Below are 26016 nucleotides of genomic sequence, written 5' to 3'. Positions count from 1 at the left end.
AACTATTAATACTATTATTAATGGCTCAGAAGCTAATCATAGCAATTAAAAATGATTAATATTTTAAAACACAGGTTTTAAAGGGTCACCTTAGAGATGTCAGCAAATGTTCCCTAAGTTTTCAAAATACAGATGAGATTAAGGTTAAATGCAACTTAAAAGAAGTAACCTTATAAATAAGATCAACATTAAATTGATGTGGTTAAAAAAAAGTACTGAATTGGGGATCAGATAAATTTACTGTCTCTATATAATAAAGTCCTAGAAAATCATAAGCAGTCTGAGAAAATTAATGACGGGAGAAGCAAAAGATCGAGACTTCTGAACCAAACGAAGATTAGATCAAAACATTTATTTTTTGTGTTACAAAAACAAAAATAAATCCAAGCAGGTAATGAAATAAACATTTTTTTTTTAAGTGTCCCATCCTGGGTTCTCTGTCCTAGAATTTAGTAAACAGTTCAAGTTTAGGTTGCTTCAACACTTCTTCTGGATGCTATGAGGTCTCCATCTTATAACCATGTTTCTCTAGTTCAGCTCTATAATAAAACACAAAAGGACAACATCACTGGACATTCTTCATGATAAAGAAACAATGTTTCTAGATATAATACAATTAATAAAACAATGAGCCAAGCCTAGGCACCAATATAAAATACTACCAAGTAGCTTTTACTTTATACCCTTAAAAGAAATCTGGGTAAGAAGGAATCCAAATGTGAATCAACATAATGCTAATAAAATTCTGCTTTCCCATTAGTAAACTTATATTTTATATTCCTTACTTTTCTGATAAATCTATTTAAGGAAGAAATGTGAGAGATTAACCACTATCTTCGAAGTATCTTTGAAATACCATACAAATAAATGTCCTGTTCATAATAAATATTTAAACAAATTTTAAGAATTATCAACCATATGGCTAAGAAAACAAGACATTTGTTATCAAATTTTTAGGAATTTTATAATCATAATAGGTATTATTGCTATTTACACATAAAGAATAAACAGACTGCTTTCCATATTGACATAGATCTACTGCTCTGACCAAGACAAAAATTATTAATCAAATTTAAAAGTACATGGGAACTACTCCCCATTAACTATATGTAGACAAAATAAATATAAGTTATAAAATACTAAACAAGATTTTACTTTAAAAATTTTAAATGTGGGGGCGTCTGGGTGGCTCAGATGGTTGGGCGTCTGCCTTCGGCTCAGGTCATGATCCCAGGGTCCTGGGATCGAGCCCCGCATCGGGCTCCTGGCTCGGCTGGGAGCCTGCTTCTCCCTCTCCCTCTGCCTCTCTCCCTGCTTATGCTCTCTATCTTTGTGTCTCAAATGAATAAATAAAACCTTAAAAAAAAAAAAATTTTAAATGTGTATAAAAACCTCCAAAAACTTATAAATATATACCCTTTAAAAAGACATTTTATAATTTTAAGTAATTTATTCAAGCTGAAGTTTCAGTCATACTTTAAGAATATCAATTGCAATTTTTGATATGCTTTGTATAAAACCGATGCACAAAAAAGTTTAGCCCTATCATCAATTTCAGCTGAACTACCACTCCAAGTATCATCAATAACTTCTCTGCTACAATTCAATTTTATAGAAGTTCACAACAAAATTATTTCAGGGCCAAAATATGATAAAACATTGTATAAATGTAAAGTATAATTAATGTGCCCTACACCATTACATCCAATAAGATAAAATGACATTTGTTCTCAAGTATAACTTAGCTTGGACACTATCACACTATCCAATGTAAACACAACACAAAAAAACACATGTAGGAATGTAGGAATGATGTATAATATTTATTATTCATTTACCCAAATGTCACTAAAGTTATTTATAATACAAATACTGACCTAAAGTCCATGAATAATATTAAATAATATTAAAGCCAGAGATTATTCATATAAAACATTTTTATCTTCTGCTCAGGTGTAGAGGATAGTATGGGCTGGTGGTAAATCACTCATTTAGGAGTCAAAAGATCAGCACAAGTTTCTGACACTACTCCTTCCCTTGGTAAATTTAACCAAAATGCTTCCTTTAGACACACCCCCGACCCCTTTCCAGGAGATTAAAGATTTTATCTGTTCATGTTTTCTACTTAAAAAGGAAATAATTTTAAAAGTTTCTTAAATAATAGCTTTCTGCTGCGTTTAACAGAATCAATGTAGATTATTCATTTTCTCTTATTTTACAACAACAACAAAAATCCCCGAAAATCAGCCTACAATTTAGTTAACAAGTACACCAGATCTGTCCAGGTTTGCATCTGCCTTCCTGACAGGAGGTGGTGACCAATTACATTTATAAACTGTTAACAAACACAAAGGAGATTATGATATGCTTCTCTATTTTTGGAGAAGATGAAGTTTTTTTGCTAGAATTTAGGACATACAAAAAAATTAAAAGGAAATAAATCGAGGCCACTAAGTACAAAACACAAAACAATACAAACACACTAGTATCATCATCAGCCTGTGGGATGAAAAAAACCTAAGAAAGAGATGAGAAAGAAATTCAGCACAATTGGAACAGTATCACAGGACCCACATAGTGAATGTACACGATTTGAAACAAAAACAGCAGCTTTCCTTTTTCAACAAAACAAGGATAAGACAAATAGCCACTGGTAGGTTTGAGAACTCTTATTATCCAAGAAACTATTCTGCTATAGGACAGTGGCTGTATTTGACATGGTAAATCAAGAACAATATTGGCTTCTTGGATTTTTTTATGTAACATGTGATGCAAGGTCAGAAAAATTAATCCTACCCATTTCTACTGAATGTGTCTCCAAGTAACTCCAAGAAGTAAAAGTCATTGTTTTTGCTGCTTCTGATACATTTGTTTCTCTTTGACTTTTAGTTACTTGGAGATACAGGTGGCCTTTTTCTTTCTAATTTTACTTGTTAAAGGTAATTACAGTTTAAGAGAAAAACATGGAAAGTGGAAGGCTAAGTCCTTGCTAAGACATGTAGCTAATAAAAGGGAGATCCAGAGTTGGAACCCGGGGAATCAGAGTGACTCTAGAAAATGTACTGCCTCTCCAAAGTTAGATGGAATTTGGACCCATATACAGTATCAGAACACAGTAAAACATATGCTTTACCATGGTTTATAGTATCACATTGAGGACCTCTATATGTTTTACAAAGACTAGGAAGAACATCTTTGCAGGAGACTTGTTAATCATGACAACTTTTTTAAAGCAAAGATAAAAGTATTATCTGAGGCTGCAATGTCCAATACAGGAGTCACTTATGGCTATTTATTAAAATTAAATAAAATGAAAAATTCAGTTCATCAGCTTCACTAGCTACATTTCATGTGCTCAAGAGCCGTATGTGGCTAGTGGCTTCTGTACTGGATAGGGCAGTTTATAGAACATTTCCACCAATACAGTAAGTTCTAGTTTATAGCACTGGTGATATATCAACCCACATGTAGAAAGAAACTCATGACTCAAACAGGGAAATAAGAAGAAAAATCTTATTCACTAATAAAGGTATCAAAATTTATACTCTTATGGAAATCCCCAAACCTAAAGGCAGAACACAAGAAAACATAAGAACACTGTGTAGGTGTATTGTATAAACAACAAGCCACAAATAATATATGAATAATGCTCTACTTCCAAACCAGCAGAAAGGCAAGATGCAGCAGTGGCAAGAAATCCAATTATCAATATATTTACTACTAAAAGTCTCCTGATAAGATCACTGTATTTAATAATGTCTTTAAAGAAAAAAGATTTTATTTATTATGAGCGAGTGAGCGCACGCACGCATGAACAGGGAGAGAGGGAGAAGCAGGCTACCCGCTGAGTGGAGAGCCCGAATGTGGGGCTCAATCCCAGGACCCTGTGATCATGACCCCAGCCAAAGTCTAATGCTTAACAGACTGAGCCACCCAGATGACCCAGTATTTAATAATGTCTTAGTTTAATTTTTTAAGAGAAAAGTGCTATTTTCTGACTTTGAAAGACAAAAAAGAAAACCATTTTGAAGAAATTTGACTTTTTTGTGAATAGCAAAGGAAGATAACTCATTTAGCTTCAACTTGAAAAATTTCAAGATAACAGGAAAGAAAAAACTGATAGATGATTAAGAACTCAGAATGGGGATCAACAGAGTTCGAAGGCCTGAAAATATTCTAACAGCAAAATATGATTCTAGTGAGGGAAGAAAGGGGGGCATGCCTACTAAAAAAAAAGAGAGAGAGAGAGAGAGAGAGAGAAAAGGCAGGGTGTTCTCTGACATTGCTCAGTTTTAAAAGAATATAAACCAAAAATTAATACAAAAAGAAAAGTGCCAAGAATTTGTACACAAAATTTAATCCCAGAATGGACTAAGAGCTATAGAAAGAACAAAAAGGCTCTGAGAGCCATACATGAATAAAGAAGAATGAGAACAGATCCAATGCTTGGAACAGATGTAGTATTAACAGATTTAGAGAAAAAGCGGAATTATTGTTCAACAGCTATTGTTCCTATCTTGTTCATAAAACGGCAACAGGAAAAACATCATTAACACAAAATTGAAAAGTAAGACAGGTGAGAGAACTCTAAACTGCATTAAAGTAGTTTAAAACCTCTAGACTCTGAATAATTACATCTCAGGGCACTGAAAAAATGAAAAGATATAGTCAAAAAACAGAGTCAACCATTTTGAGAAATCATGGAGAATTGTAAAAGTACCAGAATAACAGTGAAAGGTAAATTGTGCTATTTCCAAAAAGGGGAGAAAGGTGATAGATAAAATTGTTATTAGTCCCCAGAAAAATACTAAAATGTCTTTAGAATGTAGGGCCTTTGAGCCCGTGAAAAACGCAGTGTAGAACAAAAGGTACTGCATTATCATTAAATTTATTATAAATCATCTTTCTTTTTGAACAAATATACTAGACTAGAAAACTAGAAGACTGCAGTAGAACTGCTAGATCTTGATTTGAGCAAAGTACAATTTACTTAGATAACTCTGTGGCCAAGACAGATACATATGGGTTGAAACAAAATAAAATTAGGGAGGAAAGAATTATCTCTATAACAAATGGCACTGGTATAACTGGATACCCATTTGCAAAAGAATGAAGTTGGACTCATTTCAAACAATGTACAAATATTAATTTGAAATGGATCTTAGACCTAAATGTAAGAACTAAAGTTCTAAAACTGTGAGAAGAAAACACAGGGATAAATTTTCCTTGAATTTGGCAATAAATTCTTAAAAAGTAGATAAACTGGACTTCATCTGAATTAAAAAGTTATGTGCAAAGAACACTATGAGGAAAGTGAAAAGGGAAGTGAACAGAATGGGAAAAACTATCTGTAAATAATAGGTCTGATAAGAGCTTAGTACTCAGAATATATAAAGAACTCTGACAACTCAATAACAAAAAAATAATCAACCCAACTTAAAAATGGGTAAAGGACTTGACTAGATTATTTCTTGAAAGAAGATATACAAATTGTCAACAAATATGTGAAAAAAGGCTCTCCACTAGTCATTAGGGAAATGCAAATAAAAACCACAATGAGATACCAGTCCAAGTTTTGATGAGAATGTGGACAATTTAGAACCTTCATACACTATTGGTAGTAATGTAAAATTGTGCAGCTGCTGTGGAAAACAGTTTGGCAGTTCTGCAGAAAGTTAACAGAATTATGACATGACCCAGAAATTCCACTCCTAGGAGTATATCCCCAAAGCTGGAAATAGGTATTCAAACAAAAACTTGTACATGAATGCTCATAGTAACACAGTTCACAGTAGTCAAAAGCTGGAAACAACCCAAATGACCATCAACTGATGAATGGATAAACAAACTGTGGCATATCACACAATGGAATATTATTCAGCCGTTAAAAGGAATGAAGTATGGTACATGCTGTGGCATGGATGAAAAGTGAGAATATTATGCCAACTGTAAGAAACTAGACACACAAGATCACTTATTGTATGATTCCATTTTTATGACTTCTCTAAAACAGGCAAATCTATAGACAGAAAGAAAATTAGTGGGTGCCAGGGGCCAGGAAAAGAAGACTGCAGAGTGACTGCTTAATAGGTATGGTGCTTCCTTTTGGAGTGATGGAAATGCTTTGGAATTACACAGAGATGATGGCTGCACAAAATTGTGACTATACAAAATGCCACTGAATTGTACACTTTAAAGTGATTAATTTTATGATATATGAATTTTACTTTAATCAATCATATTAGGTAAATTTGTACATGAATATGAAAAAGTACACTCCCATCACCCCAATCTCCATTCCAGTTTGAGAATCACCAATCTTTTGGGTCCTAGCACTCTGGTTCTAATTTCTGTTGAGTTATTCAACATTGGTGGAAAATTAATGTTGACAGAATTAAACCCACTAAAATAAAAAACAGCAAATATGCTTCTATTTAACTACCTTTGTAAAGAAACTAGAAAGAATAAAAGTTCTATGCAATTACACAAAGTACTCATGTTTAGAAACACAGATGAAGGTAAAAGGTTTTCCTTTTCATAATTCAAAAATGTATTTCAAAGATTATCTTTTAAAGAGGTCAATTATCATATGTAAGTTACATATTCCATTCTTACAATTAATACTAAGCTATATAAAATCTGACTTAAAACTTACCGTAACTGATTGGAGAAGTCATCCTCTACATTGTCATCATCCCAATTATCCTCCCAGACATGTGCATCTTCATCTTCATCTAAACCAGCCCAGTCTAAAAACAAAAACAGATGCTGTCTAAATACTTCTCACATGCTATTTCCATAAATACAGAAACTTCAGAAAGTTTGCCACTTAAGACAATTCAAAACATCTAATACCATATCTATAAGAAATGGTAAACTTCCTCCTTAAATCTCAATTTATGCTGTCTTGTTCTCTCAATTCTTGAATTTGCAGATAATCTTAAACAGAAGTTAATACAAAAAAAATTATATTTGCTATGAAAATGTATTATAGTTTCAGGAGGATATTTACTTTCCTGATTTTTCCTTGGGCTAATTTTTATAAGGTCTATTTCACAATCTTCCAAAATACAGCACCAACAATGCGAAAGCAAGTTGGGGAGCAGGAAGATACCAGCCTGAAATTTAAAACTTCTAAACATAAAAAATGATAAGTCATACATAAATAAAAAAATGGACCAAATTATAAGCATCACTAACATTTGCCTATCATCAATATAAAATTTTTATTTTTAAAGAGAGGACAAATGTAAATATGTACAAAGAGGAATGTTGTAGTTTTTAGTTTTCCCAATTTTCTTTTTTTCTTCCTTCCCTTTTGGTGGTGGGGAGAGGGGTTAAATTTTAGCTTTTGTTTAGAAGACTCAGAAAACATATATAAGCTAACATCTCCTTCCTTATTACCTCAGATATTCGCATTATCATTTCTTACCTATACAATGGCAATATTCTTCTATCAGGTTCTTCTTGCTTCTACTCTCTTGATCCTGATAAAAATCTAGCCTCGTGGGTGATAATGTCATTATGTATTTTTTTTTAAATGACATCAAACCATCCCAGAAGAGAGTTTATGCATACTCTGCTGTCCTACTTAAGAGGCACCACCTGCTATAATCTTGACATAGCTTTATTATAAAAAATTGTTATGATTTTGTGTGATATATTTGTTTTAAAACAAATATTTTTAATTATTTAAATTTAAATTCACTGGGATGATTCACTCATGTTAGTCATGCAGCTTGAAGTACTCTCGTATACACATTTCCTCGTAAAAAATAACGGTGAAGAGCAATCCACAATATCTTCATTTTTATTCAGTCCTAACTTTACTTGTTTTGAAATTGCTTAAAATTTTCTATTCATCAAACATGCTGTTCCTCATCTGTCTTTCTGCCATCTTTTGAACCTACTAGTTGGCCTGATATATACTTAATTAAAAAACCTTAATTAGTTAAAATACCATTCTCCATTAAAAGGAACTATGGCTCCCTGAAGAAATGGCTGATCTCAGATCTGGAATAAGGAAGTTAATAGATAAGTTTGGGATTCCTTTTTATAACGCCCGAAAACATGTCAAAAGGTACAAAAACTGGCTTTAAGGTGTTTCCACTGGCCAAATCTGGAATAACTTAAGAATCACAAAGAATGACACACTGAATTAAATTTAAAAAATCCATGAGTCCATAGCAATATGCTGGGGGGATGGGATGATGGGGAGGGGATGCTCTTTACCATTCCCAGGTACATAAATGCAGAAAGAATAACAGAATTAGAAAATTACCATTTTGCAACCCTCAGTACAATTCAGGCAAGGATCAACAATGGATACTAAAACTATTGAGTGAAAAATAGCTGGGACTCCAGGATAGAGTACCTATCCTGTAGATCTGGTAATCACAATCTCAACCAATGATTAAACTTAACATCAATAAATTTCGACAACTTGACATATATCTCTGAGAAATAAACATCACCTATGTAGTATTCACTAAAAATGCTGACCCTTAATCTAATCATGAGGGAATTATCAGGTAAATCCAGAATGTGAAACTCTTTATAACTGGTATCTTCAAGTAAGTTAATGTCATGAAAAACAAAACAAAAAAAGGAAGGGACCGTTCTGGATTGGGGAAAAAAGTGACGACACATTTTCTGGAACAGTTGGTAAAGTCTGGATATGGACTGTGTATCTGGATATTATTGAATTAATGTTGATTTTCTTAAACATGATTGTAAAATTGTTTTAGAGGGACATGTCCCCCTTTATGACATGCATGTTAAAATATTTAAGAGCTGTGTCATTTTGTCAACAGTTTACTTGCAAGTGGTTCTCAAAAATATTCGATATATATCATATATATTTCTATCATACATGATAGAAATAAAGTAAACATGACAAAATGTTAGCAACTGATAAACCTTAGGTATTTGTTGTCTTTTTTTAACTAAAGTACAACTGACATATAACATTACATTAGTTTCAGGTATACAGTATAATGATTCAATAATTGTATATTTTGCAAAATGATAATAAGTCTAGTTAACATCCATCACCATAGTTACAAATTTTTTTCTTGTGATGAGGACTTTTGAGATTTACTCTCTTAGCAACTTTTAAATATGCAATACAGTATTATTATAGTTGCCATGCTATATACAGTACATTCCCATGACTTATTTATTTTGTAACTGGAAGTTTGTACCTTTTGACCCCTCATCCATTTTGCTCACCCCCTACCCTGTCCTCTTTTTTACTACTTTTCAAACTTTCAACCCTATAGAAAAGTATTAAAAAAGAGGACAAGGTAGGGGGTGAGCAAAATGGATGAGGGGTCAAAAGGTACAAACTTCCAAAATCACTTTGGAAATCAACTCTGGAAGCCTTCCCTATGCCCATCTCCTCCTCCTTACCCTCGGAGATTAGGTCCCCTCTTTTGTGTCTATCTCTATTACAGCACTTACATACTGTACAACCATAATCATCAGTTTACATGTCTATGTCCATTACTGGTGTCTGAGCTCCTTAAGAGTAACAACTCTGTGTTATTTACCTTTGTATTCTTAAACTACAAACAGTACCTAGCATCATGCACAACAAATGGCTATGAAAGATGAAACAAAACTCTTAAATCACACCTTGTATATTGTTGTAGTTATAACCCCTTCCCCTCCCAAAACAGTAAAGTTACACTCTCTCTTAATACGTCCTAGCCATAAGTTTCACCTTAGTAATTACTTATTAGAGACATGGCTAAGAACATTTCAACTTGAAAAGAAAAATAACAAAAGGTACAATTTAGGTTTTTTTAATAAAGTACATATAAATTTAAATCTATTCAACAATCATTCATAATATGGGTATATTATTCATTATGTTATATACCTAACAAAAATTTTTGAATGCAATACATGTCATCATCATGATTTAAGAATGGAAGAAAGTACATCTATCTGGTCCCCCAAGACAGAAACTTAGGAGGCTTCTTAACTACTCTTTCTCCTTCAACTACCACAATCACTCATTATGTCCCTTCCATTTCAACTCCCAATTATCTCCAGAATAAGTCTCTCCTTCCCTATTCTTACTGAAACTTATTAATTTAGGATTATTCCCTTCATAAATATTACTGTAGTCTTCTTTCTGTCCTCTCCTCCCCAGTGTTACACAGTTTATACCATTCCTCCACTGATGCCTAAAATGCCACCACCATTCCTGTCCATTACTATTCAAAACCTTCAGGTAGGAACCACATTTTATTAAATCTGCAACTCTGATGCACACAGCTGAGTGCTGGGCACACCACAGACACTCAATAAAACACTGGGTAAATGGAGCTATACTTCTCAAGTGCCCTCTGAGTGGTCAATCTCAAGAAAACAGAGGCCAGTGTGATTTCAGTGAAGCCAAGAGTATATATTTCAACACAGAAGAGATCAACAAGATCATGTATTATGAATTGGTCATGTAAAATTCTCAATTATATTTAAGAATGTCTTTGAGAACAGTGATCATTTCATCCAATGCTCCCCAAGGAGAGATCATGGGGGAAATTTAAGACCCCAGTACCTGAAAAGATGAAAAAGTTTCTCTTAGGCAATTTATTTCAGGTTGTTAGGAAGCTCAGTCAAATGTATACCCAACTTTAGTTTAGGGGCACCTGGCTGGCTCAGTTGGTAGAGCGTGTGATATTTTTTTTTTTTAAGATTTTATTTATTTAAAAGAGAGCACAAGCAGGGGGAGTGGCAGAGGGAGAGGGAGAAGCAAACTCCCTGCTGAGTAGGGAGCCAACTAGATCTCAGGACCCTGAGATAATGACCTGAGCTGAAGGCAGACACTTAACCCACTGAGCCACCCAAGCACCCCAGAGCATGCAATTCGATCTCAGAGTCATGAATTCAAGCTCCACGTTGGGTGCAGAGCTTATTTAAAACACACACACACACACACACACACAGAATGTATACCCAACTTTAATTATTGGGTATATAGGCAGTGAATGTATATTCATTAATAAAAGCTCTCAATAATCAAAAGTATTTTTACCCACATAAATTTTCTTGTATCTCTCAGCAATATTATTTTCAAACAGAGAATACTGTAATTACCTAAATTCAATTCCTATGCTATTCTCTGAGGTCCTTAACAACAGTAATACTTAACAGTAGTATTAATTACATGTCAATATTGACTGGGCTAGAAACAGCCTTATATTTTCTACAGTACCTTGAAACTCAAACTGAAAATTTTTATTCTGTTTGTGAAACTAGCTATATTTTATAATGAGAGTAAAAAAGTTTAAAATTAGGGAACCACATTAAGGATTCCCCTTAGTCTGTGGAATTGTGATCAGAAAGCTACTGCAACCCATTTTTATTTTTTTAAAAGATTTTACTCATCTATTTGAGAGAGAGAGAGAGAGAGAGTGCACACGAGCAGGGGGAGGGGCAAAGGGAGAAGCAGACTCCCTGCTGAGCAGGGAGCCCAATGCAGGACTCGATTCCAGGACCCTGGAAATATGACCTGAGCTGAAGGCAGAGGCTTAATGACTGAGCCACCAAGGTGCCCAACCCATTTTTACACACACACACACTCCCAAAGCTAAAATAAACTGAAAGAAAAACTTTTTTGCACCTTTATAGACTAGAAAAGTGACTTAGTTAAGAGTTAATCATTTGGTATTGGGATAAAATAGTACCGTTAATTCTCATATTGCTGTTGCAATCAATAATAAACCGTTCACTATATACATTATAATATTATGTATAAACTTTCTTTTTATTCTTCTAAGAGGGAAATCTAAGAAAGAAGTAAGATATTCTAAGGGAAAAAATAAGGGGGCAGAAATTGCAATGTTAAGTACATGAGAGGAACACTAAGTAAAGGTGGTGCAGCTTTGGGTACAGCTAAGATAAAATTTTAAATTAAAAAGGAGACTCATTTCAAACGGTAGATATATTTCTGTGATACTGATTTTAATTTTAAAATTAAAATTGAATAAAGCACTTCAAATAATCTCAAATTTAATTTTCATAGAAATTTGTATTCTTGTATGTTGAACTTGTGTTGGGACAACTAAATTCATAATTCCTCTTATGGCAAGTGAACAATGACTATATGCATTCTTCCACATTCCCTCCAGTCTTACTATAACCTATACTTCTTTGAGTGTCTAATAGTATTAATGGACAGCTTAGGATTTTCTCGTGTTGTGCTAATTACACTAAGGTCTTCCAGTATAAAAAATTCACATAAAACTAACTATATCACTACACTTGCAGTGTAGCAAGGTTTGGTTTTACACTTCAAGTTTTTATAAAATGGCTAAGATGAAGTACTGTTTAAAATTACAGAACTTTAGGGGCGCCTGGGTGGCTCAGATGGTTAGGTGTCTGCCTTCGGCTCGGGTCATGATCTCAGGGTCCTGGGATCGAGTCCCGCATCGGGCTCCCTGCTCCTTGGGAGCCTGCTTCTCCCTCTGCCTTTCTCTCTCGCTCTGTCTCTCATGAATAAAAAAAAAAAAAAAAATCTTAAAATTACAGAACTTTAGAGAAAGCCTTGGAGATCACTGTACATCATACCTGCTTTGTTTGAAAACCACCACCATTACCACTACTATAAAACAAAGAAGGTGAAGACTGTCTTACAAGAAAATATTTAACTTTTTCTACCAATATTTCATGACCTCAAATCCTAGACTTTAAATATGATATCTGTGTTGAGCCTAAAAATAGGAATTCCCATTAAGTATTTGTTTTACTGATACTTTAAGCAGTCTTCATAAAGATATCTAATGGAGTGTAATGTTCCACAAAATAATCTAAATATATTAAGACTGGATAATATGTTCTTGAGTAAAGGGGGTGACATAAGTCACAACTGAACTGTTTTAAAGTTCTAAGAACAAAGCCTCATATCAGCCTGCAACACTTCTTTTTTTTTTTTTTTAGCCTGCAACACTTCTAATTAAACAGCTTCCTAAATTGTTAACTAGGTTATTTCTATCAACACTACTCCCTAATTAACAAAAATGTGTCAAAAGATTTAAGTTAGAAATATAAAATAAAAGAATATTTATTTAACATTTCTCTAATCTTGTAGGCCTACCTTTTCAAGAAGAGTAAAAACATAGCTCCCCCCCACCCCTGGAACTTTTAATCTTACTATGACCTGATTCAAAATGTTGATTTCAATACTGTTATTATTTGATGTCATTCAAGCTGGCTTTTAACTGAAGAATTTTTAACTAAAGAGACTTAAAAAAACAAAACACAAAATCGAACATGTTAATATATATCCAGCTTCCTCAGAGAATCACCAATAAGAAACAACAGATTCAATAACTTGTTTTGTAGGAGCTCCCAATTCTTAACTCTACATAGGATAGAAAAAGTCAAAATTCTTAACATGAAAGAAACTAGTTTGAACAGTGTCTTAAAATTTTAAGAGTGGTACAAGTTTTGGTTTAAAAAGTTGAATTCTGGGCGCCTGGGTGGCTCAGTTGGTTAAGCAACTGCCTTCGGCTCAGGTCGTGATCCTGGAGTCCCGGGATCGAGTCCCACATCGGGCTCCCTGCTCAGCGGGGGGTCTGCTTCTCCCTCTGACCCTCTTCCCTCTCGTGCTGTCTCTCATTCTCTCCCTCTCAAATAAATAAAATCTTTAAAAAAAAAAAAAAGTTGAATTCTGATGATCATCTAGCATACAGATAAAGTATCTCTCCCTCCTTTAAAAACCATCTTGTGCTATTTTAATGGCAAGGAAAGGAAAAAGAAGGAGGTAAAAATAAAGTAAAAAAAAGGAAACTAGCTCCTGAGGGTGGGGCAGGACAGTACTGTGATTAAAATTTCAGGTAGAGCCCACAAAAAAAATTCATAATGATAGTTCTGTATTTCTTTAGTAGTATTATACAGCACTTCATAATTATATTATTGAGTATACAAAAATACAAAAATAGAAAAGCTGGTTAAATTCTTCACAAATCATCATATGAATTTCAATATATTACTCTTTAAACTTACTGCCTTATCTTAGGAGTAAGACACACTGAATCTGTATAACATACTATCCTTCCAATTACCACAGGTGAAGAATCTAAGACAATATATAACCTTTTGAATTACAACTTATTAAGCATTTTAAATTATTTAACAAAAGCACCAATGAAGAAGCATGTGTTCATTCATACTGACAAATGGGAATCCATAATCTATTTTAGGTGGAAACGTTAAAGATTTTATTAACAAAAATTGTACTAAACATATTATGTAAGAAGTTTAAGTGATAAGGTATAATATATCCAAATATTATTTCCAAACACTTATAAATCTTCCATGCTGTACATGTTGCAATATATGTAAATTACAATATATGTATAATCATACTAAGTGAATGTGTAAATTAAAAAGCCATGATTGGGGCACCTGGGTGGCTCAGTTGGTTAGGCAACTGCCTTCGGCTCAGGTCATGATCCTGGAGTCCTGGGATCGAGTCCCGCATCGGGCTCCCTGCTCGGAAGGGAGTCTGCTTCTCCCTCTGACCCTCCTCCCTCTCATGCTCTCTCTCATTCTCTCTCTCTCAAATAAATAAAATCTTTAAAAAAAAAAAAAAAAGCCATGATTGTTGTAATCTCTGGTATCTGGCATTTCTTGCAATATTTCCCTGATTTGTGTTTTAATTTTCAATTATAACTACCGATAACTATGCAATTTTATTTAATCACTCCTTTTTAAGGCTTAAACCCAAAAATAGTTTTTGAAAAGGGCAAAATAATAAAATGAAACAAAGGATACCTGATTCATGTCTATGCTTTCCTTCAATACTTAGCTGACTTCATAAAGTATACACTTTATCTTCAACACTAAATGCATTGCCAGGATTGTGATTATCATTTAAATAACCACAGCTGTGTTTACTTCAGTGTGCAGGCCTCCAGATGTGTACTGGTAAAAAAATTACCATATTTTAAGAAGTCAGAATTGGAAGTAACCAATAACAGATGCCTAATACATAAGTTTCTAGGAATTCTAAATCATTTAGGACTTTGCCCCCAAATTTGGCTTTGTTCACATTTGCCAGTGAGAACTGTATCTGTGACTAGCCTTAAATTTCACAAATCTGAACTATCAAAGATCCCACATACTTCATCTAAGTATCACCTTGACATTAAGTATGGAAAGGGTTTTCTCTCAACTTAGTATTTTTGAAATTACTTACTCTCCCCACTCTCCAATACACATTCCAAAATTTCTTAAAAGTATGAAGTATACTATTTTGAAGAAAAGTAAAGAAGAAATTCCACTTATATCAAATAGGGTTGCAAATGCCCTATTCTATACCAATGTGTAGGAGCATCAAATTCTCATTCAATCCTTAACAGTAAAGCTACCCTAAATATAAACAAACTAATTCTCAACAAAGTTTCTTCAAATAAAAAAATGTGCATCTATAATGCAGAAAAATATTTTAAAAAACAAGTGAAAGTTTGAAAAATTCTTAATTGTAACTTACCACCATAGGTAAATGTAGAGAACTACCTATCATCATAGGTAAGTAAAATGGAACAGCAATAGTTGCAAACATCATCTTTATGCTCATGAATATGATAATGAAGCCACACTAAATCTAGTCATTTTGAGATAAATATACGTGTTCTTGCTTAAACTGTATAAAATAGATTAAAACAAAAAATGTAAGTTCTATAGGTTATCACGATATAAAAACAACTATATCCTAGAGATCTAACATCTATTCAGTAGCTAAAAAATCAGTACCTAGCACAGCACCATAATATTCCTGTATTTTCTCCAATAAGGACCAAAAATGTCAGTGAGGAACTTCAGACCAAACAACCAAAAGCAAGTCATAAATGATGTTGCTACCAGACCATTGGGAGCTTTCAGTTATTTGTGGTCAGCAGTCTGAAATAGAGGCTCAAAATAACTTAACATAACCATTTATAATTTTTCTTATATTTTAAAATAAGGAAATTCAAACACAATTCCTTTCATCGATAATTTAAAAATACACACCTCGGGGGACACCTGGGTGGCTCAGTCAGATAAGAGACTGCCTTCGGCTCAGGTCATGATCCCAGGGTCTTGGGATCAAGTCCCGCATCGGGCTCCCTGCTCAGCGGGGAGCCTGCTTCTCCCTCTGCCCGCAGCTACCCCTGCTTCTGCGCTCTGACAAATAAATCAATCTTAAAAAAAAAAAAAAAATACATGCCTCTGGAGAATGGCTCCACAATAATGTCTTGCTGACTTTGCTTCTTTTTCTGTACTTTTATAAAATTCCCCAAAGTCATTACTCTCATCTTTTGCAAGCCTTAATGCCCTACACTTGTCTCAATTCCCTCATTCTGATCCTCCATATGACTGAGTTAAGTAGTGAACCCCACCACCTGTCTTCCACTAGATATGCAAGTGCAAAATCACAACCTCCAATTTCTTATTCCCAACGGTCCTTATCAAACCAGTTGCCAAAGCTCACTTGTTACTCTTGTGTCACTCTCTTCACTTCTTTCCTAATAACTACCTTTCTCAGGCCCTTAGTCCTCAGCTAAGCTACTTCAACAATTTGCTCATCAGTTTCCCTGACTCAGTCTCTTTTCTATCTTTCCAAATTAATTTTGCTGGGTTGATTTTTCCTAAACTGCCTACTGCTTAAAGGAAGCTTACACATACCAAACCAAAAAAACTCTACTTCTCATGTATCTAAGGATAAAGTCCAAACTGGACATTTGGCTTAAAGCTTTCCAGTATTAGGCCCCAAACTACTTGCATTTACAACCACTATTTTTATGGTCAAATAAAACACACAAACAAATTATTTTTTCACCTCCAAGTATCTACTCTCTTCCCCTTCTTTTGGAAACCCTTGTTCTACATTTGTATCTTTTGAAAGCTCTGTTCCAATGTTGCTACCTCACCTTGTACAGAACTAATTTCCACTTACTTTCAACTGCTGTTAGTTACACTTTACTACCAGTTGTCTAATTCCTTGCCCTCCCTATCCCAGCCCCACCACTGGAATGAAACTCAAGTGAAATCTTACCCAGACGCCCAACAGATAAAGATAAGCAAAAGCAAAGTTGCTCTGATTTAATTGGGGGTAGAGAGGGAAGGGCTTGGAGCTCCACCTCCCAAGATAAGCACTTCCAAAATACTAAAAAGCTCAAGCTTACTATGAAAATCACTGTGCCCTGCCTCTCTCGTATTTCTAAGTTCAAAGACAAGTATCTCCCTAAGGAGTCAAGTTTGCCTCAGTGCCACCTCTAGTTAACTGTGACCTGGTGAATTACCAAATTTTGCTGAGCCCCAAGCATAAAACCTTCATAAAGCTGCTATGTGGATTAAATGAGACTATGTATCTAAAGCACTTACTACTTACTACCATTCAGTGCCAGATTTATAGGAAGCACTCAACAAATACATATTGAATGAATAAATCATTTATTATGCACCAATCACCTCACAGGAACTTGAGGGGTAAGGAAAGTAAGAAGAAAAATGTTCCAGAATAAAGACAATACTATTTCTACCAAACATTACATGTACAACACAACACAGGAAAAAAAAATACATTTGGTGAATTTTTTTTTTTTAAAGATTTTATTTATTTATTCATGAGAGAGAGAGAGAGAGGCAGAGGGAGAAGCAGACTTCCCACAGAGCGGGGAGCCCGATGCGGGACTCGATCCCAGGACTCCGGGACCATGACCTGAGCCGAAGGCAGACGCTTAACCATCTGAGCCACCCAGGCGCCCCATTTGGTGAATTTTTAATACTTCAGAAGAAGAGTATAAGTAGAGTCTTTGAAACTTTTATTTTCCCCTTAATATTCTCAACAATTCATCACATCTTTCAATGAGTAATGTTTAACAACAATCCAGTAATAATGTTAAATATTGAAGTCTCAATTGCTTACTGCTTGTTTATTCTATAGAATCAGTGAAACAGCTAATCCAAACAGTTTTTCAAAGTAATTTTTACTGCTTAATATCCTGGACCACACCTCTCACTAACCCCTCCCAAGCACTGGTATCTTTTTTTTTAGTAATTTTTTTTTAAGATTTTATTTATTTATCTGTCAGAAAGAGTGAGACCACAAAGCAGGGGGAGCGTCAGGCAGAGGGAGAAGCAGGCTCCCCACTGAGCAGGGAGGCCAATGTGGGACTTGATCCCAGGACCTGGGATCGTGACCTGAGCCGAAGGCAGACGTTTAACCAACTGAGCCACCCAGGCGTCCCCAAGCACCAGTATCTTGATTTGGGTTTTATTTAACTCCACTGTATTTCTTTATACCTCTTGCACGTCTGTATGCACCCTTAAGCAATATATGCTATTGTTTTATGTATCTTTATCTTTTATATGAATACACTATTTTTAAAGTACTTTTGGAAATTAAAAGTTTTTAATCCTAGAAAATAAATTAATTTTTAAATAACAAACTCAACAAGCTTAATTTTGGATATACCTAAAATTACAAATAAAATATTTGTCAGAAACAATTCAAATTCTAATACCAAATATCCAAAATCCAATTCTCTAAGGAGATTAGAGGGAAGAAAAAAAAGGGACTAATGTTTACTGAATACCACTTTGTGCCAAACTCTGTGTTATGCAATCTACATGTTATCACTGGTATGTTTGTATCCTTCCCTGAATCCCAAAATAATTATGTTGAAGCCCTAACCCCCAATGTAATGATATCTGGAGATGGGGTCTTTGGAAGGTAATTAGGGTTGCGTAAGGTCATGATGAAGTCCTCATGATGTCATTAGTGCCATTATAGGAAGAGACACCGAACAGCTTGCTCATTCTCTCTCCACCTTGTGAGGACACAGTGAGAAGGCAGCAGTCTGCAAGCCAGAGAGTCCTCACCAGTAACTGAATCAGCCAACACCTCAATCTTGGACTTCCCAGCCTCCAGAACTGTTAGAAAATAAATTTCCATTGCTTAAGCCACTCAGTCTACAGTATTTTGCTATGGCAGCTACAACAGATTAACATACTCATGTAATACATAACTCTATTATCCACAAATTACATATGAAGAAACCGAGGATTAAGACGGTAACAGTTCAAGGAAAAACATAATGGTCAATCTCACTCAAATCAATCCCCAAAATCAAAATGATGACATTGCATTTTTCATCCATCAGGTTCACAACAACTAAAATGCTTAATATGGAGAATAGGCAACCTTATGAGGGAAGAGGTAAACTGTGATAGAAATTTTAACTGGTATAACCATTCTCGAAGGCAATTTAAGGCTGTATGTCAAAATTCAAAATGCACCTGGTACCAGATGAGGTGGCAGAGCCAAGAGGGCATTCCCACAGAGGCAGAACATAGAGTGACTGGTGTGTCAGATCTGAACTGGGTGAAGAAGTCATCCCATGCTTAAGTGAGGAGGGGAGAGGGTGGCCTGGCAAAGATGTTGAAGGCCAAGTGACATAAGAAAGGCAACTGTGGGTGGAGGGGGCAACAAAGATTGGCTAGGGAGCAGGATGACCAAACAGAAAATGTATTTAAGACAATGAAAGCCAGGTTTCTCACTGCTGGGGAAGGGAGTTACAAATATGGAAAGAAAAAGAGCTAGAATGAACCCTGCGGTGTTGAACTGTAATTAGATATACTGTGTGAACTTATGGTTTTATACACACACACACATAAATATAAAAGTGTATAAATGTATACACACATTTGCATATTTCCTAGTTCCTTCCACTGAGAGGGTCCCCTAAGCAACTAGCAAAACTGGAGTTAAGATCCTGCCTTCTGAATATCATTCTCCACTAAAAGAAATGCTCCTTGGAGAAACAGCTGATTCCAGGATTAGAGCAGGGAAAGAACAAGATTAACTTGGAATACCTTTTTGTGTCAGAATGCTTGGAAATGCACAGAAAATGATGGTGCCATGTCAAATGGTCACAGAGGACAGTATGAAGGGGCTCCCCATGTTCAAATATAGGACAATTTGAGGATCAAAATAAATAATAGCACCATATTATAACCCATTAAATGAGAATCCATGAGTCTGTATGGATATAAATAACCAAATTAATAAATTGAAAGTTTGATAATGGAATTTTATATTTCCAGTTTCACAAAATGCCTATTAATTACAAAGGGAAAATGAGTAATCTAATGTTGGAAAGTCTCATAGACACTACCTTAATAAAGTGATCAGAGTGAACATCATCAGTAATGGGACAAATGTGATTCAATGAGAACACAGAATCACAACTACAATATTCCTGCCAAGGTGTAGAACCTGAATCTAATCAGGTGAAAATATCAGACAAATCCAAGTTGAGGAACATCCTACAAAATAACTGGCCTGTAAACTTCAATAGTGTCAAAATCATGAAAGTCAAAGACAAACTAAGAACTGCTTTAGAATGAAAAATAGTATATGGTCCTCTGTATTTTTAAAATAGATATAAACACACAATATATACATAAATTCTGGAAGGATACTAAAAAAAACAATTAACAGTGGCTATCCCTGGAGTATGGCAAATGTTTTGGGGGACAGGCAGGGAGAAACAGTGCTTTTACTTTTTACTTTATGCCCTTTTATAGGCTTAAGTTTTTCTCTAAGCAGTTTTTTGTACAATTATCACATATGTAATACTAAAAAAGCATTTTAAAGAAATTAAGTAACTAACATTAATTGACAATCTACAAGTTGATGAGAGATGGATTCTGAACCTAGGTCTGATCTTAAGATTCATTGTACTTTTTCCATCCCTGGGTTCAAAAACTTTCTTCTTGCATATGATTACCATAAATGGACACTCAACAGGCACTCTGCCATACATATTTATTTATTTATTTTATTTTTAGTAACACAATTTCTCCATTTCTTGCCACCACCATGTAACTAATTTAAATGTGTGATAGTGTTATTTATGTGTCCACTATATTACATTTAATAATTGAAAATAGCAGAGCCCCTCTGGGCATTAGTTAACTGACTAGTACATTATCTGACACAGTGAATATCAGTTGTATCTGCTTTTATATTTAAGATTCTCAGGAATCCTATTGATGGTTTAGTCCAGTTGGAATCCAATCAATGTAAATATTTCTCCATGGCATTTTTCATAGGACAATTCTTCTTGTACCGTACTGGTCTATGCACAACAAGCATTTAAAATCCTTGGCCTCTACCCCTAAATGTCATTACTTCACATTTGCACCTGTCAGGTAAATGTGACATCCAAAAATACTTCTCTGGATAAGAACCACTGTAAGATGCCCTACTTTGTTAGGTGAGAGTACCTCAGTTATTCCAGAGGGGACCACTAGCTTGTTTACTGTCTGCCTCAACAGACAGATTTCCATCAATAACAGTCTCTTACCCAGCAATTTCTCAAGGAGGGTGGGAAGGTAGGTAGTATACCCCTCTTGAATTCATCAGATAATGAAGCATTTCCACTGATCATAGAAAAATTACAGAATACTTAGTATTAGAATTCCTTATAAATATCATTACTTCTGGAAGCAAACTGAGTTTCCTTTTAAATATTCTAAAAAGTTCCCCCCCCCCGAAAAAAAAACCCCAAAAAACAAAAAAAACCAAAACAAAAACCCTTCTCAGTTCTGGCACAGAAAGAAGAGAATAAAAGAACCTAAAGGCCCACTTGTTCTTCCCACTTTTCTCACCCACTTCTAATTGTCAGAGAAAGGTGATTAATGAAAATATTTTAAATATCCTTTCAATATCTGATGAAAATTTTTTTGACATTTTAAACAAATTATAAAGGATTTCGGTTTTAGACCCTGCTCTACTACTACCAACCTAGCTATATGAGCTTGACAAGTTTTATCTTCTCTAGATTTTAAGTTGCTTTCCAGTTCTAACCATGACAAAGCCTCCAAAATTAATTATAATCAATTACACCCAGTATGTTGAATGTCCTCCTAACAAAGCCTATTCTCAGTTTAAATAGTCAAAAAGTTGCAGAATGCATTTCACAAAGATCCTAAACATGATTTTTTAAAAAAGATTTTATTTATTTATTTATTTGACAGAGAGAGACACAGCGAGAGAGGTAACACAAGCAGGGGGGGTGGGAGAGGGAGAAGCAGGCTTCCTGCGGGGCAGGGAGCCCGATGTGGGGCTCGATCCCAGGACCCTGGGATCATGACCTGAGCCGAAGGCAGAGGCTTAACCATCTGAGCCACCCAGGTGTCCCCTAAACATGATTTTTAAACAGTTCTTTTTTTTTTTTTTTAAAGATTTTATTTATTTATTTGAGAGAGAGAGAGAGAATGAGAGACAGAGAGCACGAGAGGGAAGAGGGCAGAGGGGGAAGCAGACCCCCGCTGAGCAGGGAGCCCGACGTGGGACTCGATCCCGGGACTCCAGGATCATGACCTGAGCCGAAGGCAGTTGCTTAACCAACTGAGCCACCCAGGCGCCCGATTTTTAAACAGTTCTTAATGACCAGATCATATACCCATCAGTTAGAGTAACTGTGAAGAACTGCCAATGTAACACAGATCCACAGACTAAATAATGACAAGTTTTTAAAAAAAGAAGCATTTGTTCCTCTGGACCTTCAGAGAATTGTGCCCCACCACCACTGAAGAACTATTCAGAAGAAACAAAGAGGCTCCACGAAAACACATTACCATAGTTTCCTTTTTAAAACAGAAATTCCCCTTCTTTAAAATGACTGAATGACATCCTACCAAACAAGTTCTTATCTGGGATAAGATGAAGCAACAACACTCCCAAAAAAGATGGACAATCCATTACATCCACTTTCTGGAGCAGAGAGGCAACAAGGCCCGTGAAAATCAGATCTCCTCTAGACAGAAAAGATGATTATAGGCCATTTTAAGTTTTATCTGTTACTGTGCTTGTCAATGGCACATTTACCAAAAGGACAAACACAAGAAAGAGAATTTCCAAAGAAGGCAGAGAACTTGGAAAGTAATTCAGGGCATAATCACTGAACTGAAAATTCAAATACTAAAAAATTCAAAAGAGGCCATTTATTCTCCAACTGTAATGTGCATACAAATCTTTAAAGAATCTTGGTAACGTCCAGACTAATTCAGTAGGTCTAGGCTGAGACACTGCATTTCTAATAAGCTGCCAGTTAATGCCAAAACTGCTGGTCCATGGATCACAACTGAACAGCAATGGAGACTAAACCATGACTAGGCCATAAAAAACAAATACACAAACTAAAAGTGTATAGTCTCAAAAGATAAATAATTCAGTAATTCCTTGGTGATATTTTTCCAGGTTTTTTCTCTTTTAGTTTTGTTTTTTTATTAAGAGTTTTTATTAGTAAATATTGATTGGTTTCACCTATTGGGCTAATTTTGTACCCAGCAAAATCTCAATTCAAATTAACACAAAAGGAAAACCTGTCTAAATTATAAACCACAGAAGAAACATAGAAACCTGAACATTTCAATGTTATTTCTCATTCTAAAGGAAAAATTCCTAAATGAATTAGGTTCTACACATCCAAACCTGAAGACAACAAATATTTTATAAGGTGACCAGTTAAGTGGTGAGTTACTTAATTTTAACAAACTGGCTGATCATGAGAGGCCTTGGTCTTTAAAAAAAAAAAAAAATTCTCAGGGCACCTGGATGGCTCAATTGGTTAATTGACCGACTCTTGATTTCGGTTCAGGTCATGATCTCAGGGTTGTGAGATAAGCCCTGCATCAGGCTCCATGCTGACCATGGAGCCTGCTTAAGATTCTCTCTCCCTCAGCCCCTGCCCCCCTAAAAAATATTCTCTGCTTTTCCTTGTAACTTTAATGAGATTTTTTACTATATGACTACCAACACTTTGAACAAATATAAACTTACAACATAAACTTAGAATAAAAACAAACTACATATTCTGCAAAAACTGATGAACTCAAAGTTGCTGAGAAAAATCATGTGTATCATTAGATACACAGTTATCTCTAGAACTTTCTAAGCAGTCAATTCTCAACTACTTGCTTTAAATGCAGGTTTATTCATTCAACAAACATATATTAACCACCTACTATGTGCCAGGCACTTTGCTAAAGGTTAAAAATAAAGCTTATGTTGGGGAGTCACATAGACCTTTCAGATCCTGGCTTGACTACTTAATGACAAGCTTTTTAAATCTAAGCATCGGCTTCCTCACCAGTTGTAGTGATAGACTATATAATGTAAACAAAGTGCCTACCACTGTGATAAACAATGGATAAAAGCTATTTGAAATATGAAGTTTGAGTAAAAAGTTGACCCTGCCCTCAATAAGTCAGTTCTCTACTGTATAGCTCAATGTTAGATTATGAACCAACTTGACAGTGAGGTAAAGGAAAGAAGCCTGGGTGGCTCAGTCAGTTAAGGGTCTGCCTTCAGCTCAGGTCATGATCCCCAGGTGCTGGGATCCAGCCCCCCCACCCCCCTGTTTAGCAGGGAGCCTGCTTCTCCCTCTCCCTCTGTCTCTCCCCTGCCCCGCTAGTCTCAAATAAATAAATAAAATCTTACTAAAAAAAAGAGAAAACATGTCTGGACAAATAAATCCACTACCAAAACAAAAACAAAAACAATCCCCTCAATATATAATGAATCCCATAACTGAAATGTGCTTTGGGTTAGTTTATGAGTTTGTGTCATATGAACACTAATGTCTTCTACCGCTAAACAAAATAATAGAGTACACCATAAATAAAAAGAACAAATGTTCAAGCTATGTGGTTTTTATGCACAATAGGGTCACGATGGGGTACAACTTAGGACAATTTTAGTGAAGTTGTAATTGCTTAACGTAACAGATTTGTACACCATTAACCACAATTCTCTTCCTACCACCTTCAGAAAGGCTACCCAATAGTAGCCTTTTCTTACAAGACAAATATTTATCCTACACATAACAGACAATAAAGCAAATAATTCTAGAAACCTACCTGGCAACAACAATTTAAAAAATAAACAGAAGCAGTACATCATTCCTAGAAGGTATCCATCATTTCTAGCCAGCTATGTGACATTGGACAAGTTTCTTAATAGTGCCAAACTTCAATTTCTTTATCTGAGAAACGGTAATACCGGTACCTAGTCGCTAGAACTGTGAAAATGAATATAAGCAAAACACTTAGACAAGTAATTACCCAGTAAATGTTAGCTATTTGCTTTCACTTACAATGAGAAAACTAAAGTTCCTCTTGGTAACCATGAAAACTAATAAAAATGTAGACGTTTATCATCTTGTAAATCCTTAAACTTTGTTAGTTTGAAGTGATCAAAAATGAGAAACAAGCATAGGGTAATAACGTCTTTTTACCCACCAACACCTGATCCTCCCATCCCACTTAAGAGGCTTCATTTGTAAAGTCCTAAAGGTAAGCAGTATTGGCCTAAGCAGGTACAGCAATTTAATTCTGGATGGTTTAAGGACAAAGGAAGGCTGCTACACTACAAGAAAATAAAGAAAAAAGAGGTTTATACAGCCACGAACGAAATGGCGGGTAACTCGGCTGAAGAGTTAAAAAAAAAAAAAAAAAAAAAAAGGACCAACCATCCCGGACTCAGAGCTAGAGGCCCAGGTCACCGTGGCTCCTCCCAATAAGGAAGCAGAAGGCATTCAGCCTCACTAGTGAGGCCCACCGAAACACTCCGAACCCGAAGCCGGTCGCACGGAGGGTCGCGCGTGCAGAGCCTCGAGAGCCGGCCGCAGGGGTCCGGACTTCCCGCGGGCGCCTCGAGGCCGAGCCCAAGCATCCGCGCCGACTCCAGCCGGAGGCCTGAGTCACCGTCCGCGCGGCCCAGAGGCCGGGGCCCAGCCGGTTACCTTCGGCAGGGAACTCCTCGAACTCGTCGTCCTCCTCCAAGAGACCCAAATCTACCGGCTGCTTTTTCTCTGACATGACGACGCTCCGCGCCAGAAACCTCTCAGGCCAAAAGGAAAGTTAGAACTCTCACTTTTCCTCACCGAAGCCACCAATGCCGCTGCCGCCTCGGAGGCCGGCTCTACCATAGAGACGCGGTAGAAGAGC

General features: G+C 35.6%; 1 protein-coding gene across 1 annotated transcript; it reads right to left on the bottom strand.

The window, feature by feature from the left end:
- Window positions 1-332: 332 nt before the first annotated feature.
- SEM1 (SEM1 26S proteasome subunit) lies at window positions 333-26016 on the bottom strand. Its single transcript, XM_045864668.2, has 3 exons — window positions 25812-26016; window positions 6656-6749; window positions 333-539 (listed from the first exon to the last, which is right to left on the bottom strand). Exons 1-3 carry the CDS (start codon window positions 25885-25887, stop codon window positions 497-499), a joined length of 213 nt encoding a protein of 70 aa, XP_045720624.1. The 5' UTR covers window positions 25888-26016; the 3' UTR covers window positions 333-496.

This window comes from Mirounga angustirostris, unplaced genomic scaffold (assembly GCF_029215605.1).
Source record: "Mirounga angustirostris isolate CCGP_5_RB_7025 unplaced genomic scaffold, mMirAng1.0.hap1 SCAF_12, whole genome shotgun sequence".
Lineage (NCBI taxonomy): Eukaryota > Metazoa > Chordata > Mammalia > Carnivora > Phocidae > Mirounga > Mirounga angustirostris.
This window is presented reverse-complemented; position numbering and strand designations above follow the sequence as displayed.